We start from the raw sequence: 14234 nt of genomic DNA on the forward strand, positions 1-14234 counted from the left end.
GTAGCTATGCATATCTACTACAACAGTAATGTAGATTATGATGTTAGTCATCCACAACAATCCCAAATTTGGTTTTGTCATGAGAAGGTTATCGAATGCATGGGCGGCTTATATCCAAATTTACAACTTTAAGATATTTGAAAGTAGCATACAAAATTAGAACATTGTAACTCTAATATAGTGCTGTACAACATTGTAGAGAGTTTGGTCTCTACCTAACAAATTTCTAAGAGAACTCCATGAAATACAGTACAAAATTTGGCTGTACTGATATACAGTGTAGGTCAAGTCTAGTATGGCAGGTATCTTATCCTCAACCCTCAGGAATTAAACTACTGTGTCTCCATAGCAGCAGACATGGTTGTCACATATATGGGTACACATCCTCCAGGCTATTTTGTGGTCACCTTTCTTGTGGTTTAGCTTATCAGTTGACTTCAGGACTGAAATTATTCCAGTAATCTAAAGAAGATAACATCATAATATTTTGACCAACAACAGCATAAAGAGACTTGTCCAATTTCGTTGACACCTCTTATTCCTAAAAACATATGACAGTCACTGAAGTGTATAACACTATAGCTATGAACAACCACAAAATATAAGCTTGAAGTCCAACACAGCTTTCTTATGGTCTACGTATTTCAAAATGCAGATACAGTGAAACCTGTGCATGTACTAAGGACAATTTTGGACCAACCAAGTGTCCTGATTATCAAGGTCAGTTTACATGCTAGGATACTTTGGGATCATTAGTAAGTGTCTAAATTATGTAGGTGTCCTTATTTTCAAGTGTCCTGATTAACAGGTTCCACAAAGACCTTGCTTGTGGGAAACATTCACATGCAGTGCACTGATTATAGTACTATAGCAACAAAGTTGATTATTGTACACTACAGCAATTTCTGTTAAAATATAAGTCTGCTCTAATTAAAAATATTACAAATAAAATAGATGGGTGACGTCTGAAAGACCTACATACTTTAAGTCGGTTGTACTTTAGGGTTACTGCCTTCATAAAACTTCTGCAGAAGACTTATAGCTTCCAATTTCAATACTCCACTAGTGATGATGAGAGTAGGTAAGACATTTGTAACTTGACCATCCATAGTCTTTGATCTAGACGGTAAAGTTTCTGATGTGGATGGAACAGTTTCTGGCTGAAGTTCTTGATGGTCTTGTTTAGCGGTATTTGATATTGACAATGGTTTGGTGTGTACATCTAATACTGACCCACATCCGCCAAACCGATCATTATCACATCCATATACTACATGGTTTATTCCAGTTAGCCGCAGTGCACAAGCACACATAACACATGGCTCAACTGTCACATACAGTGTTAACTTAGAACAGATGTCTTTGACGTTCAATTTTTTTGCTTGGCAGTAACCTAGCAAGTTATCGTACGCAACTATTTCAGCATGTCTGGTTGCATTTAGTGTAGCATTAACTTCGTTGTGTCCTTCAGCTAACACTTCTCCTTCAAACACCATAACACATCCCACCGGTACCTCTCCACGGTCTAGTCCTTTCTGAGCAACAGTTAATGCATGTTTCATCCAAGATTCATGATCCATCATTAGTTACTGTCAATTGTCTAAAGAAACACAGTGCTTGTATAATTCATATAATACACTATGCATGCATGCGTAACAAGTTGTAATCGTTAAAAATCACATGCAGTATTCATATTAGAAATTCCCATACGAAACATCTGAGGGAAGATGTCTCTACACATATGTACAATGTAAAACATGACATGCAGTTGATGCCATTTGAAATCCATTAAGAAATGAATCACAAAAGCCATGCATTTTGAACCAGTTTTACAACGTGAAAGTTGCCATTGTGTAATATTCAAAAGATTCACTGACAGTAAACCATCTGTGTCATATCACATACCATTCATGTTACGTACAGGATTTATCCATGCTATGAGTAGTAGTAAAAGGCACTTAAGGGTATTATGGTCAAAACCTTCCGGTACTGCAACTTAAAATTTAATAAGAATATCAGCTGTTTAATGAGATGTGTAATTTTAAGAATCTCACCAAATTCTAGCCAGTTTATAGCCATTGCTTTGATAGGCCTTAATTGTGATTCTGCGACAGGTGAGTAAACTAGAAAGTATTTATGTGATCTTGAACATACAGTATTTACTGGATCATAGTGCAAGGTTACACTGGAGAATATTCTCTCCTGGAGTTCATTAAACAAATAAATCTTTGTGCTCAAACTGGAGCACAATAATTGTATCTAGTTATACAAGCACAAGACAACAACATTCTTAGAAAAGGATTCACACCATTGTAAATAATATTATGAGGATGGCCAAATACAGATATCCAATATGCTTTATCAATGATAAGAAGCCCTGTACTTCAAATGATTGGTTTAGACTTGTTAATTGGTGATGCATGTAGTCAATTTATGTAGTGTAAGTTTTGCCAACCAACAAATAAACCAGATGACCACATGCACACATATCACTCTGAAGCTTTACTGACAAGTGATGAACAATAAGTTGATGAACATAAGGTCAGGTGCTTAACTCATAACACAATGTGTACCATAGCACTTACTCCCCTCCCCTACATTTACACACATGCATGCATGCACGCACGCACGCACACAAACACATGCATGCATTTATTCACCCACACACCCTAAAGCAAAAGCAAACTGAATAACCGTATTACACATGGCCTCCAGCAGCCATGTGAAACATAGCTATTGCCACTCAGTGAACCATCACTGGAATGCCTGTGCACCATTCAGGTACTTAAATCTGTGTAGGCAAATTCCCCTGAGGCAGGACGAGTAAGTCGCAGGAGAATTGTCCTGGTCTAATGCACAGAGACTGTATAACCCAAAGTTCCACAATGACCCCAACACCTCTAAATGGGAGATTTCACAGTACCCAGTATGCATGCTACACACTGGGAGTTGAAACTGTGTGTCCCAGATTCATATCACAAAATATGCTCCATATCTAATACTAAACAGGATATAATCCATCATATACTGTACATACAAGGACAAATGCCTGAGCTTGCCTTCTTGGCATACAGGAAGACCTAGCTAACACCTTACACCAAGAATGAAAGCTGCATAGAATAGTAATGTTACTAAAGATAGTGAAAAACCAGAAAAGTAGGCATGGTACATTGAATACACACAGTGTATACTTACTGCACATACACAGACAGAGACACAGACATACACAATACACCTGTTCCTCTTGGACACTGCCTGAGTGGGTCACATGTTCCCCTGAAGGAGAAGCAAAAACAGACCACACACACATGCACACATAAAATTGCAGCACTTCAGAAACTCACTGTACAAATAACCAGCGTGTACAAACAAACACCCACAAAACACACAGCCAGCATGTAGCCAGCTATAGGTACACAACTTGTTCAAAATGTAGCAGTCATTTAAGGTGGCTATTATCATGAACTATAACCTTAACGCATAGAAAAAATTTCTAGGTAAGCACCTTGTCAAGGTATTCTGTCTATTTTTTCTTCCATAAGCCAGATTTTTAGGCTCATGAACACTCCACCTGACCTACATGATTGCGGTACTGTTTACTGTAGCACCAAATAACTCCTTACACTATGTATCCAAATCAATGTAAATTTTGTCCCCCCCTCCTCTCTTTTTTGCTTAGTGGAGTACAATTTATGGCATCCAGTGTCATGGAGACGATTATGAAGCTGTAGAATCCTTAAAATTATCATTCACTATTGTCAAACATTTGTTACTATTTTGCTATAGAGTAAAATATTATTAACACCTGGCTGTAGGTGAGAGGAGTCACTGTGAAGGTGTCACTTTTACCAATCCCAAATGTATAGTATATAACCTATGCTATTGCTAACGATACAGCTAATCAAAACAAGTTCTCAAGTCATAGATACATTCATAATTATGTCAACATCAACAGTGCTCAAAGGGATTACAGATTGGTTCCTGAGCTAAGCACAGTTAAGCAGTCATTCAAAGAATGACTGCTTTATTAGAGTGTATCAAGTAGGAAATGATTTTCAATACAAAATGTAGTCATTGGATGTTTGTCTCGGTGAACTGTAGTCACCATCTTTGCAGTATAGAAGGCAGTTTCCCTGACAATTGGGAAAGAATGTAGTTGAATAAATTTACTTTGAGTTCAACAAACTATGTACAAGATCACACTCATTAACATTAGCTTCTTCTACTAGGTATGCCTTGTAACTGTGTATGAATATATGTAAGGGTATCACCTTGTACAGGCACTCATATCAAGAAGTTTGTGGACATTTGCTATACTTTTGTTCATGGCAAAAATGCCAGTTGGAACAGGCATGTCCAATACATTTTGATTGAAAAACCATTTTAAAATTAAATTGATTATCATGTACAGCCTACCTCGAGTCTGTTTAGTACCTTCCAAATTTGATACGTGTACAGCAACTCTCTGCAAATACAATGATACCAAAAGAAGTCCAATTCACGGAAATTTTGGAGCATCAAAATGCCTAAACCGACCGGGTGTAGCAAATTTCCCCATATATTTTGTATTGGGCATTTCGGGGGCATGCAATAAAAGGTATAATAACCCATGACATATGATAGAAACCTCAGATTTCGAACCAGATTTGGAAAGAACAGTGAATGGTGATTAAGATGGGCTATAGCAGAAGGAAATCTAAGCTCGTCATTTTAAGGTTGAAAATCACTTACTTTTTCTATGGCGAATTGAATGGTGGATATTTGGAAAGAAACGCTCTCTGAGCTATTTCGATGTCTTGACAGCCATTAACCTTCACTACATTAGTGTTACAATGAAACAAAAGTACTGTGAATTAGTTTGTGAAAATTACAGTGTTCCGTGATTAAACAAAATAATGTCCGTGCCAGATACTACTTCACATGTGCCTTTTGTGCATCTCCTTAAAAAACAATTTGATAATAAATTTTCAAGTTTATTTAGCCATATGGCCTCCGTACGGAGTCTATTATATCACCTGTGCACTTAGCATGAAATTACAGGCTTTCTGGAAGTCTTGGTGTGCACGAAAAATTAGAATACAACACATCGTGAACATTAACTGTCAATACTTCCATACACAAACGTACTTCTTCAGTGTAGACGACGCAGTCCATACGAAACATGGCAATTTCAAACCAACAAAGGATCATCCATCTAATCTAGTGACGTAACACCCACGCGTCGCACGTGCATGGCTTCAACAGCAGATGTTGCGGAAAGCATTTGCAATTGACACGTTGCTTTGTTCTTGCTCACCGCAAGTCTTCGACAACTCAGAGCGAAGCGAATACCTGACGAAGAAGGAGACTGAAGGAATTAGTGTAAGAGTTTAATTACATGCACAACCTGTTTAGTAGCTAGCTATAAACTCGATGCATTCAATGTACGTGTTGTGTCAAGCAAGGCAGGTTCATACGCTAATGCGAAACTCTACACTGTTATACTAATCGTGTGAGGCAATGCACGATAGACTCTCACTGCAAATTTCACTGCAATAGTACCTATTCTGACCGGTGTCATCTGTTCTCACGTGATAGTTAAACAATGAAAACGTTTCCAGGCGAAATGGCTCTTATATTGTGGCTTAGGGGATGGGCCAGATTACTATCAGTCGCTGGGAAACTTGAGGTGTCAGATTTCTTGTGCCATATGTGTGCAATAACTATCAATAGAATTTTTTGATTACTGCTCACCAATAGCTAGCTAGAGTCTATCGTACATAGCTATGCATGGCTGTGAACAGTTGGTGGTATGTGATAACTTGCAACCAATACACATGATCTATATATAAGCTCAATTTTATATTCAGGAAAGATGTACTTTGATTTGCTTTCTTCTAAAGATATAATATATAGCTAATTGTCATATATAATTAACCAGGAAGTTAGCCAGTAGTCATCCAAACAATTAGACTAGCATCCCCAATTACTTGTGGTCAGTCTCTTAGTTATTTCTGATACCAGTAGACATGAAAAGTTTTCTATATAAAAGTTGACAAAGTTTGATCACAAGTTACATGCATGTACCATGGGTGGATCCATGAGCTGGCAAGGAAAGGGACACAAACAGGCTATATTGTAGGTGGTTGGGGAGAGCAGATTCTCTTGTATTGTTAAAGTAGTAAATAATCACCACTTAGCATTGTCTTACTCCTAAATTTTATAGATTTGGCCTTTGTGAAGTCTTAAAAGCTGTTTTAAAGGTTACAACATCTTAATTAACCCTTTCGCCCCTAAAGCCAATATATTGGCTTTGGTTCTTAAAAACGAAAGTTATTTTATGAAAAATTCACGTTTTGACATATAAATTTGGGCTCCTGTTAGTCCATGTAGGAACAACTTATTCCTTCGTGGTTTGTGTTAAACTACTCACGAAGGATAGATCTACAACATCATATAACTTTTACTAACCTTCTTTATTCCGTCTCTCCTTTATGGCAGGTAGTATCGTAGCAATTATTGTCTTAAAAGTGGCCAAAAGTTCTTTCAAACGCATATTGGCCTTACTTCACGCTTGATCATGCTACAATATTCGGATAAAGCGTAGGGTATTACCCATTAGCCACAGAGTAGCATGGTCCAAACCGTATATTCATAGGATATTTTGTTTACGAGATATGTGCGTTTGAACGCATGCATGTAACAAAAGCCAATATATTGGCTTTTGCGTTTAACGGAAAACTTTTCTTTATTAACATTAGGGGCCAAAGGGGTAAATACTATCAACACAATAATTATTTTTAGAGGTGCTTAATACGCACGAAAGTGCTGGGTGACAGTTTGATAGCTGCTATGACTTTTGTTTTAGGTGAGTTTGCAATAAATGGTAGTAACACATGCATATTTTATAAGCTATAACTATTTTTGATTATGGACTGCCAAGGCTTAGTATTTCAATCAAAAGAAGTATGGCTCCTCCATAAGGGAGGGGGGGGGGGGGGGGGGGGGGATTTGCCCCAAATGCCCCATCCTGGATCCGCCATTGTGTACAGTACATACAAATCCTTTGATTTTCTGGGATAACCTTAACGCCTGATTTTGTACACCTCTTTAGCTGGTAAACGAATTTCAAGTGGTGATAATTTTTGTTCTCAGGTCACAATAACATATAAGTAATAAAAACAAAAAGCGTACCATACCATAAGGAACCTTCACAACAAAGCACCAATTTACACAGGAAATGGACAAGTCGAGCTTGGCCTTGATACAATGCAGAAAGCACTGTAAATAGCGGGTACTACACAGAGAAATATTTAACAAACATAGGAAGGTGCCACTGCTACAACTCATCCAAATAAATTATCTGCTTCCCATATATCGCCCACATCTGTTTACTGTCAGCTCTAAAACATTTTGTTGTTCCATATTCTTCCATTATTTTCTTGCATACTGTACAGGCTCAGTAAAATTGATCTTGTGAGCTTGTCAGCTCACGTGTCAGTGTACTATAAAGTTGATACAAATTCATGTTTCTTTATTTCTGCAACTTAAGTACAAGCTTAAAATGCTATTGGGCAGCTTGCTATGGTTGTGCCCAGTCAAATAATGACTTGAGAAGCTGCCAATCTTGTAACAATGAGCTTCAGTGCCCTTTGGGTACTTACGTGTAACTTTATGATACTACTGTGTACTTTTTATATAGGACATAACAATATTATGACATTGAAGATGCTACTGCTGTTACTTTTACTATGGTCATGTATAGTTGTTAATCAAGTGAATGGTCAAGGTAAGTATCTGCTTAAAAACTATTTTCATTGATCTCTGTGTGTTTTTAGGTCTCGTAAATAATATATTGGATTTGGACATCAGAATTGCAGATAATGGTGTTTTAACAGATAGGGTCACTCCAACTGGAAGGATTATATATTATGTCAATAGAACTCTGACTAATCCTGAAAACCTTAAGGATAATACATTCTGGGGACCTATCGATGCTTTAATTGGCTCGGGATTTAGCTTTGTTGTAGAATGGTTACCAGTAAACATAATAGACTTTATGGGATATGTGGTCAGAATAAATGGTGGCACTAATCTTGAATTTTCTGTAAGGTTGACTGATCCCACTGAAGCGACGGATGCTGTTATGAAGGTTTTAGTTCTCAGGATTCCTGGGTCTTCAACTCCAGTAAGGATAAGATTAACTCCAAATGATATTCCAGATACCAATGAACTGTGGCAATACGGACTATCAGCAAATAGAAGTCATGTTTCGTTTTGGTTTAATTGCTCACAGAGTTCTGTAGTTGCCGATCGTAGTGTTCAACAGGCTGCTTTTTTTATACTCGATAACAGTACACTTGAAATTGGCAATCCAAATGGAATCTACCCATTTTATGTAAGTTTATATTGTTATATTTGTCAGACCTTAAATCACTGTGTGACCTACCTGCATATCATCAGTGTACATCTGTTCAACACTGTAGGTATCTGCAATGTATATGAGTTCAGACATAACAGCTTTGCAGTGTCTAGATGTGAGTGAACTGGCTATGCTATCATGTGAATGCATTAATTTTTTTTATCATTTATGTAGAATATCTTACCCCCGGAAACTTGTGACAATGTATGTAAGAACCTGATAAAAACAAATCTGGAAAAATGCAATTCCTGCTTGTTATAACGTAGGTGCTCAATGATGACTGCCTGCGACAGTTAGTAACTGAAGTTATCGACGACTGTGAAACGTGCCAAGGAGACAAAGGAGAAATGGTATATTTTCCATCATTACCTTCCTCTGGCACTTTAATTCATTGCAGGGTGAACCAGGATTACCTGGTATGCCAGGTATCAACAGTACTAAGGGAGCGAAAGGTGAAAAAGGATTAAAAGGATCAAAGGTAAATGTAATCTATTACATAATGTAGTATGCCATTAATGTGGTCATATGTAGGGTAGTGATGGTGCTAATGGAACGAGGGGTGATCCAGGCTTGGATGGAATTGATGGAGTCAATGTTAGTTGATGATCAACATACATGACATGCAGTGTTGGGAGTAACGCGTTGCATAAGTAACACGTTATGTAATATTATTACTTTTGTGGTAACTAAGTAATATAACGAAATACGCTATAAAAACAGGTAATATAACTCAAGTTACTTTACTGACAAATGTAACGCGTCACCTAAGTAATATAGTTACTGTAACGAGTCTAATATTACATAATATTATTACTACAAGTAACGAAGTTACTAATCTCGTTAGTTATCCTCTGAGTAATGCATAGCCACAACGAAGTAATGAAGCCTACTGAATGAAGCATATTGACCAGCTTCTTACTTATAACCAAGATTTGCACATTGTCTAACAACGCAATCATGTCACGTGATAAAGGGGTAGTTTCACACGTAACAGCTTAAGGCTGTGGACACAAAGTAATATAATATGTAATATTATTATAGTTACTTTATGTTATGAGTAATATGTAACTGTAACTAAAATTCAGTTACAAGTAAAATGTAACTAGTTACTTTTACAAAGTAACTTACCCAACACTGATGACATGTGCTACAATAGCTACTGGTACAAGAACGGTGCATTAGTTATTGCATGGCAAAATGGAACCAGTATGATAGTACAAATATTCTACCTTAGTTGCTTGGTTTAGAAAAATTTCATGGTTGGTATACAGTATTTGTTTAAGATTTCAAATAAACAGTTACTGCAATAGAGAACAGCATAGCAAAAATTTGCCGACAGTGGTAAAGTATATGTGACTTGTTCTTTCTGTCACAATAGGGTACGGATGGATTGAAAGGAGAGAAGGGATCAATGGGCAGTATTGGTCCACCTGGTCCCGATGGTGGTGTTGGGGCTAATGGAACTAAGGGTGAACGTGGTACCTCTGGTCCACAAGGTATGCCAGGTAGAAAAGGCAACAAAGGACAAAATGGCACAACTGGAAAATCAGGACCTATCGGTCCTAAAGGAGAACGAGTGAGTAACATTACTAACACTTTGGGACTAAGAAAATAATATTTTACTGCAATAAATTTGTTCAGACCAGAACGTATGTCCTTAGTATGGAGATTTTTCTATAAAGTTTTGCAGAGCTTTCTAAGAGGGTTCACTGTAAGTGATGTGGTTTATTTCATAATCAAAGCTTACTACTACTACATGTGGCTTGGTGGTTACACAAGTCTTTGATTAGCTAAATCATTTCCATAACAGGGACTTGATGGTCTTCCTGGAAACATTGGACTTAAGGGAATCCCAGGAGAGCAAGGAGAAACTGGTGCACCAGTACGTAGCGTTGTGTGTAGCTGTGCATATACATTGACATGTGTGCTCTGCCTGTAGGGTATAAAAGGTATGAAGGGCGAAAAAGGAGGAAATGGGACACAGGGACCACCAGGAGATACAGTACTATACCACTTGATGTGTACAGTATTAATAGTTACTTGTAGGGTCCAGAAGGCCCTTTGGGCCCACAAGGGATGCAAGGATTACCAGGGTTTAATGGATCAACAGGACCCATTGGAAAAACAGGACCTATGGTATGTTTTGTACAATATAATTATGTACATTACAACATGTGATCTGTATGTACTTGGTACAGGGTCCTCAAGGATTAACTGGTGATCGTGGCCCACCTGGATTCAATGGTAGCATGGGAGAGCCTGGCCCAGAAGGACCCATGGTTAGTCAAGAGCAACTAATTAGTAAATGGTATTCCATTATGAAATAGTATTATGAGCTCAGTTATTTGTGGTGAACATTGTGGTTTGACTAGTGGTAGGAACATACGCAGGTGTGGAGAGCATTAGTTACGTGCCATCTATGAATATATTAGTGGTTACCTTGTGGTGTATGTGACATCAGTGTGAGAGTGTGCTGGACATGCTCTAGGCACAGCCTTAAACCAAAGAATGTGTTAGAGTATGGCTTCTAGCACATGTTGTACTGTGTAGTGAGGAAGTGACTACACATTACATATACCTGGGCTAAAAATACAATCTTGGCTATCAGTAATTTGGGGTTACGTACACTCCTAATTCTGCTACAGGCTAGAAAAAAAAACAAGTTTGCCAAGAATTCACAGTTGTACAACACTCCAGTAATACACCCTTTACTGCGCAGTACAGTGGTAGTGCTGTATAGTAGAAATCCCACAAAAACAGTCAATCTGTGAAAAACGTGTAGCCTTCAAAATTCCTGGGTTCAAAGCATTATGAAATCAAAGGTGATGGCCAGAAATAGCTGCAATGATATTAATAAGGTTACGTTATATTTTAAAATGCGTTGGCATAGCAAATTGTGACCGGATCTGCGAAAACAGGACATAATCGCTGAATTCCTGGTTGTTAAATATTTATAATCTACTTAGTCAAGTGTACCCACTGGCAAAGTTTCAGCTTCATATGCCAATAACTTTGGGAGTTACAGCCCTACAAATAGCAACAACAGAAAAATCGATTTGTACAGCAACTATAGGGAAAATAAATTACAGGCGCTTACAAAAACAGTTGTAACTTACCAACGGATTGAGGTGCAGAGCTGAACTTTTCGCCATCGTGTTCGCCATGAATAGGGGAATCAATTACTGGGTAAGTGTTTCCTTTAATCACCCTTCCTCACTGCATACAAAGGTGAAATTTGTGATGAAAAATCGATCGCGTACAATTGCTTTGACGTGACATAAACAAATGCTCATAACTTACGTATCCTTGGGTCTACTGCAATGAAACAAAGATTTTCCAACTCCTCTTGAGCAGGCAAATAAGATGATATCCAGGTTTGCACTGTTAGTTCCTTCCTTCACAAAGAAAGAGGCGTTCACAAAATTTATGCAATTTTTTCCAATAATACGCAAGTATTTCACCCAATGTATTCAATGCTTTATACTGTAAATTTAGGCTTGTGCGGTTATGTCCTGTTTTTGCAGATCCGGTCACAATTACTTAACCTGCTTTTAAACAAGCAGCGATGGATAATTTCAACCAACTGTGTTGTGTTAATAATGCAACTGTTTGTACTTATTTGTTTTTACTGTAGAATAACAACTGTTCATGGGTATGTGGTCCACATACCACAATAAAGTACTAAAAACGCACCCAAAAAACCAGACTAATGAATTACTTAATCTAATAAATAACAAAAAAGTCTTAGGGTACATGGAGGTGATTGTTATTAGCGAAGACATTTTATTGAACTTTTGGTGTTTTCTTTGAGTAAAAAACAAGCTCAGTCAAGGCCATTATTGCCAAAAATGCTTCCACAAGTCTTAGTAATACACACCCCAGAAATGCACATAGAGCCTATAGCTTTTGCTGTATTGTACAGTGAAAAACATGATAGTGACAGCTGCATTGTGAGCAATGTACATCTGTGTCTACAACAACTTGTAGTGTTCCACCTGCACTGTAAATACAGAATCACGTTACATATGAAAGGCTTCACATATCTTTTCATGCTGATAGACTGCCCTTTAAAAGTTTCAACAGTCTAGAATTTCAATTGGTAGATTTTACTATTACAGGTTTTTGCAATTGAATTCAGCGACTTTGCAATTGAATTCGTCTTGTTTGCAATTGAGTTAGTCGCTTTTGCAATTGAATTAGTCCCGTTTGCAATTGAATTCGTCGGTTTGTAACTGAATTCGTCCCGTTTCAATTGAATTCTTCAGTTTTGCAATAGAATTCGTCGTTTTTGCAGTTAAATTCGTCCATAACAAGAATGGCAGCTGGAGAAAACACGAAAACATGGTGTAACAGCTGCTACAAGAACTTGTTCAAGTACAACAGTAGTAAACAACTCTTTATAAGGCAATAATTCTTCCTCTACAGCCTATCCAGCAACATTCCAAACTCTACTACGCCATTCGCGATGGGTGTGGTCACTCGCGAGCAAGCTAATTAATTTGTCAGACAGCTATCAGCTTCACGTACTACCAGCTCCAATTACCTTCTAGTGTCTCAAGTGTAACTTTCCATGGCATAAATGATTCATCTCTTAATGAACGGTTGGTTTCTTGGAGCCGTTTTGTTTATGACGAATTGTAATGCAAGCACGACGAATTCTAGTGCAAAACCGACAAATTCAATTGCAAACGAGACGGATTCAATCGCAAAAGTGATGAATTCAATTGAAATACCTGTAAAGGGGCAATGCATTGGTATTGCAAAGCCTAATTTCTCAGTAAGAAGACTGGGGAGATGATTAGCTAACACATCAAGGGTTACAATTTTAACCATCAGAGTTTTAAGTTATCAGTTTGCAATATTAAGTAGCATATGTATGGTGTTTGTCTCAGTGTCTTACAAGCCCAAAAGAAAAGATTATTCCCTATGCATAAAGTCAGTATTTTGGCCACAACTAGCAGTCTCGCTTCTAGCTCTTGGATGCTGGAGGTTAGTAGATAATATGACAACGAAATATCTTGAAAATTATTACTGTTCTATAACAGTAGAACATCATGTACTTTACTTGACTGTTCTATTAGAATGTATGTATGACTGTTCTATTAGAGTAAATCGATCCAGGACCAAGTCCTGTATTCTTACATGCACTGTTGAGATATCTCTCACTTTTTCACCTGTGATATTAACTGCAGAAAAAATCTAGTTTTGCATTATATTTTTAAACTGCTGCATTTTGCCAAGCAGCTAACAAGGTATACTATTTCTGACAAGGTATACTTCATATACCCCGTTTGCCCTCAATTCAAGCTCTGTAGTAGGCATACAATGCTGTGTTAAAGGAAACCGAGATACAGCTGTATGAATTACTACTATCTAACAACTTGTGTCCATGTATCATAAGTTCACAATCACGTGAAACGTTACCATTCCAATTGTCACAAGGCATCTGTTTAATCATCTGCCATAGCTGTAAAGGTGCGTTAGGGTCTGGCCAACTATCAACGTAAAGCCTCAGCGTTTTGCCATTTCTGGTGTACTTGCTGTAAAATCACAATTTCTCTGGCAGTAAATATGCATATGAATGGTTTCAATACTGACAAACTACTCCTGTAAATAATCTAAATTAGAACTCTCATTTATAAGGTAGAAATAAAATGAAGTAAAAATTATGATAGCAGTGGCTCAATGGTTAAGGGTTTGGTGTTAGGTCTGGAACTCCCTGATTAAAATCCTGGCAACTTTCCTATGTCTATGCTATTCATGCACCTTTTTACTTATGGTGGTTGTTCTATTAGAGTATCTCTACCCCACAGTTTTACATTTGTTTGGTTTG

At 37.6% G+C, this 14234-nt stretch overlaps 2 protein-coding genes across 2 annotated transcripts in view; one reads left to right on the top strand and one right to left on the bottom strand.

The window, feature by feature from the left end:
• Positions 1-857: 857 nt before the first annotated feature.
• On the bottom strand, positions 858-5247 carry LOC136240218 (tRNA-specific adenosine deaminase 2-like). The gene is made up of 2 exons (XM_066031135.1): positions 5128-5247; positions 858-1600 (listed from the first exon to the last, which is right to left on the bottom strand). The coding sequence occupies exon 2, from the start codon at positions 1581-1583 to the stop codon at positions 984-986; it is 600 nt and encodes a 199-aa protein (XP_065887207.1). The 5' UTR covers positions 1584-1600; positions 5128-5247; the 3' UTR covers positions 858-983.
• The window catches only part of LOC136240217 (collagen alpha-5(IV) chain-like), a 36128-nt gene continuing 27126 nt past the window's right edge, over positions 5233-14234 (top strand). The window contains exons 1-13 of the mRNA XM_066031134.1: positions 5233-5361; positions 7682-7768; positions 7818-8377; positions 8466-8516; positions 8576-8605; positions 8668-8751; positions 8799-8879; positions 8933-8995; positions 9780-9977; positions 10212-10283; positions 10341-10403; positions 10448-10537; positions 10600-10680. Coding sequence (XP_065887206.1) covers positions 7696-7768; positions 7818-8377; positions 8466-8516; positions 8576-8605; positions 8668-8751; positions 8799-8879; positions 8933-8995; positions 9780-9977; positions 10212-10283; positions 10341-10403; positions 10448-10537; positions 10600-10680 — 1446 coding nt within the window. The 5' untranslated portion in view covers positions 5233-5361; positions 7682-7695. The remainder of the gene's footprint in view (positions 5362-7681; positions 7769-7817; positions 8378-8465; positions 8517-8575; positions 8606-8667; positions 8752-8798; positions 8880-8932; positions 8996-9779; positions 9978-10211; positions 10284-10340; positions 10404-10447; positions 10538-10599; positions 10681-14234) is intronic.

Source organism: Dysidea avara, chromosome 12 (assembly GCF_963678975.1).
Source record: "Dysidea avara chromosome 12, odDysAvar1.4, whole genome shotgun sequence".
NCBI lineage: Eukaryota > Metazoa > Porifera > Demospongiae > Dictyoceratida > Dysideidae > Dysidea > Dysidea avara.

What these genes read in the sequence shown, in the direction of transcription:
- LOC136240218 (XM_066031135.1), bottom strand. Translation starts at nt 1,583, where the DNA reads ATGATGGATCATGAATCTTGGATGAAACATGCATTAACTGTTGCTCAG.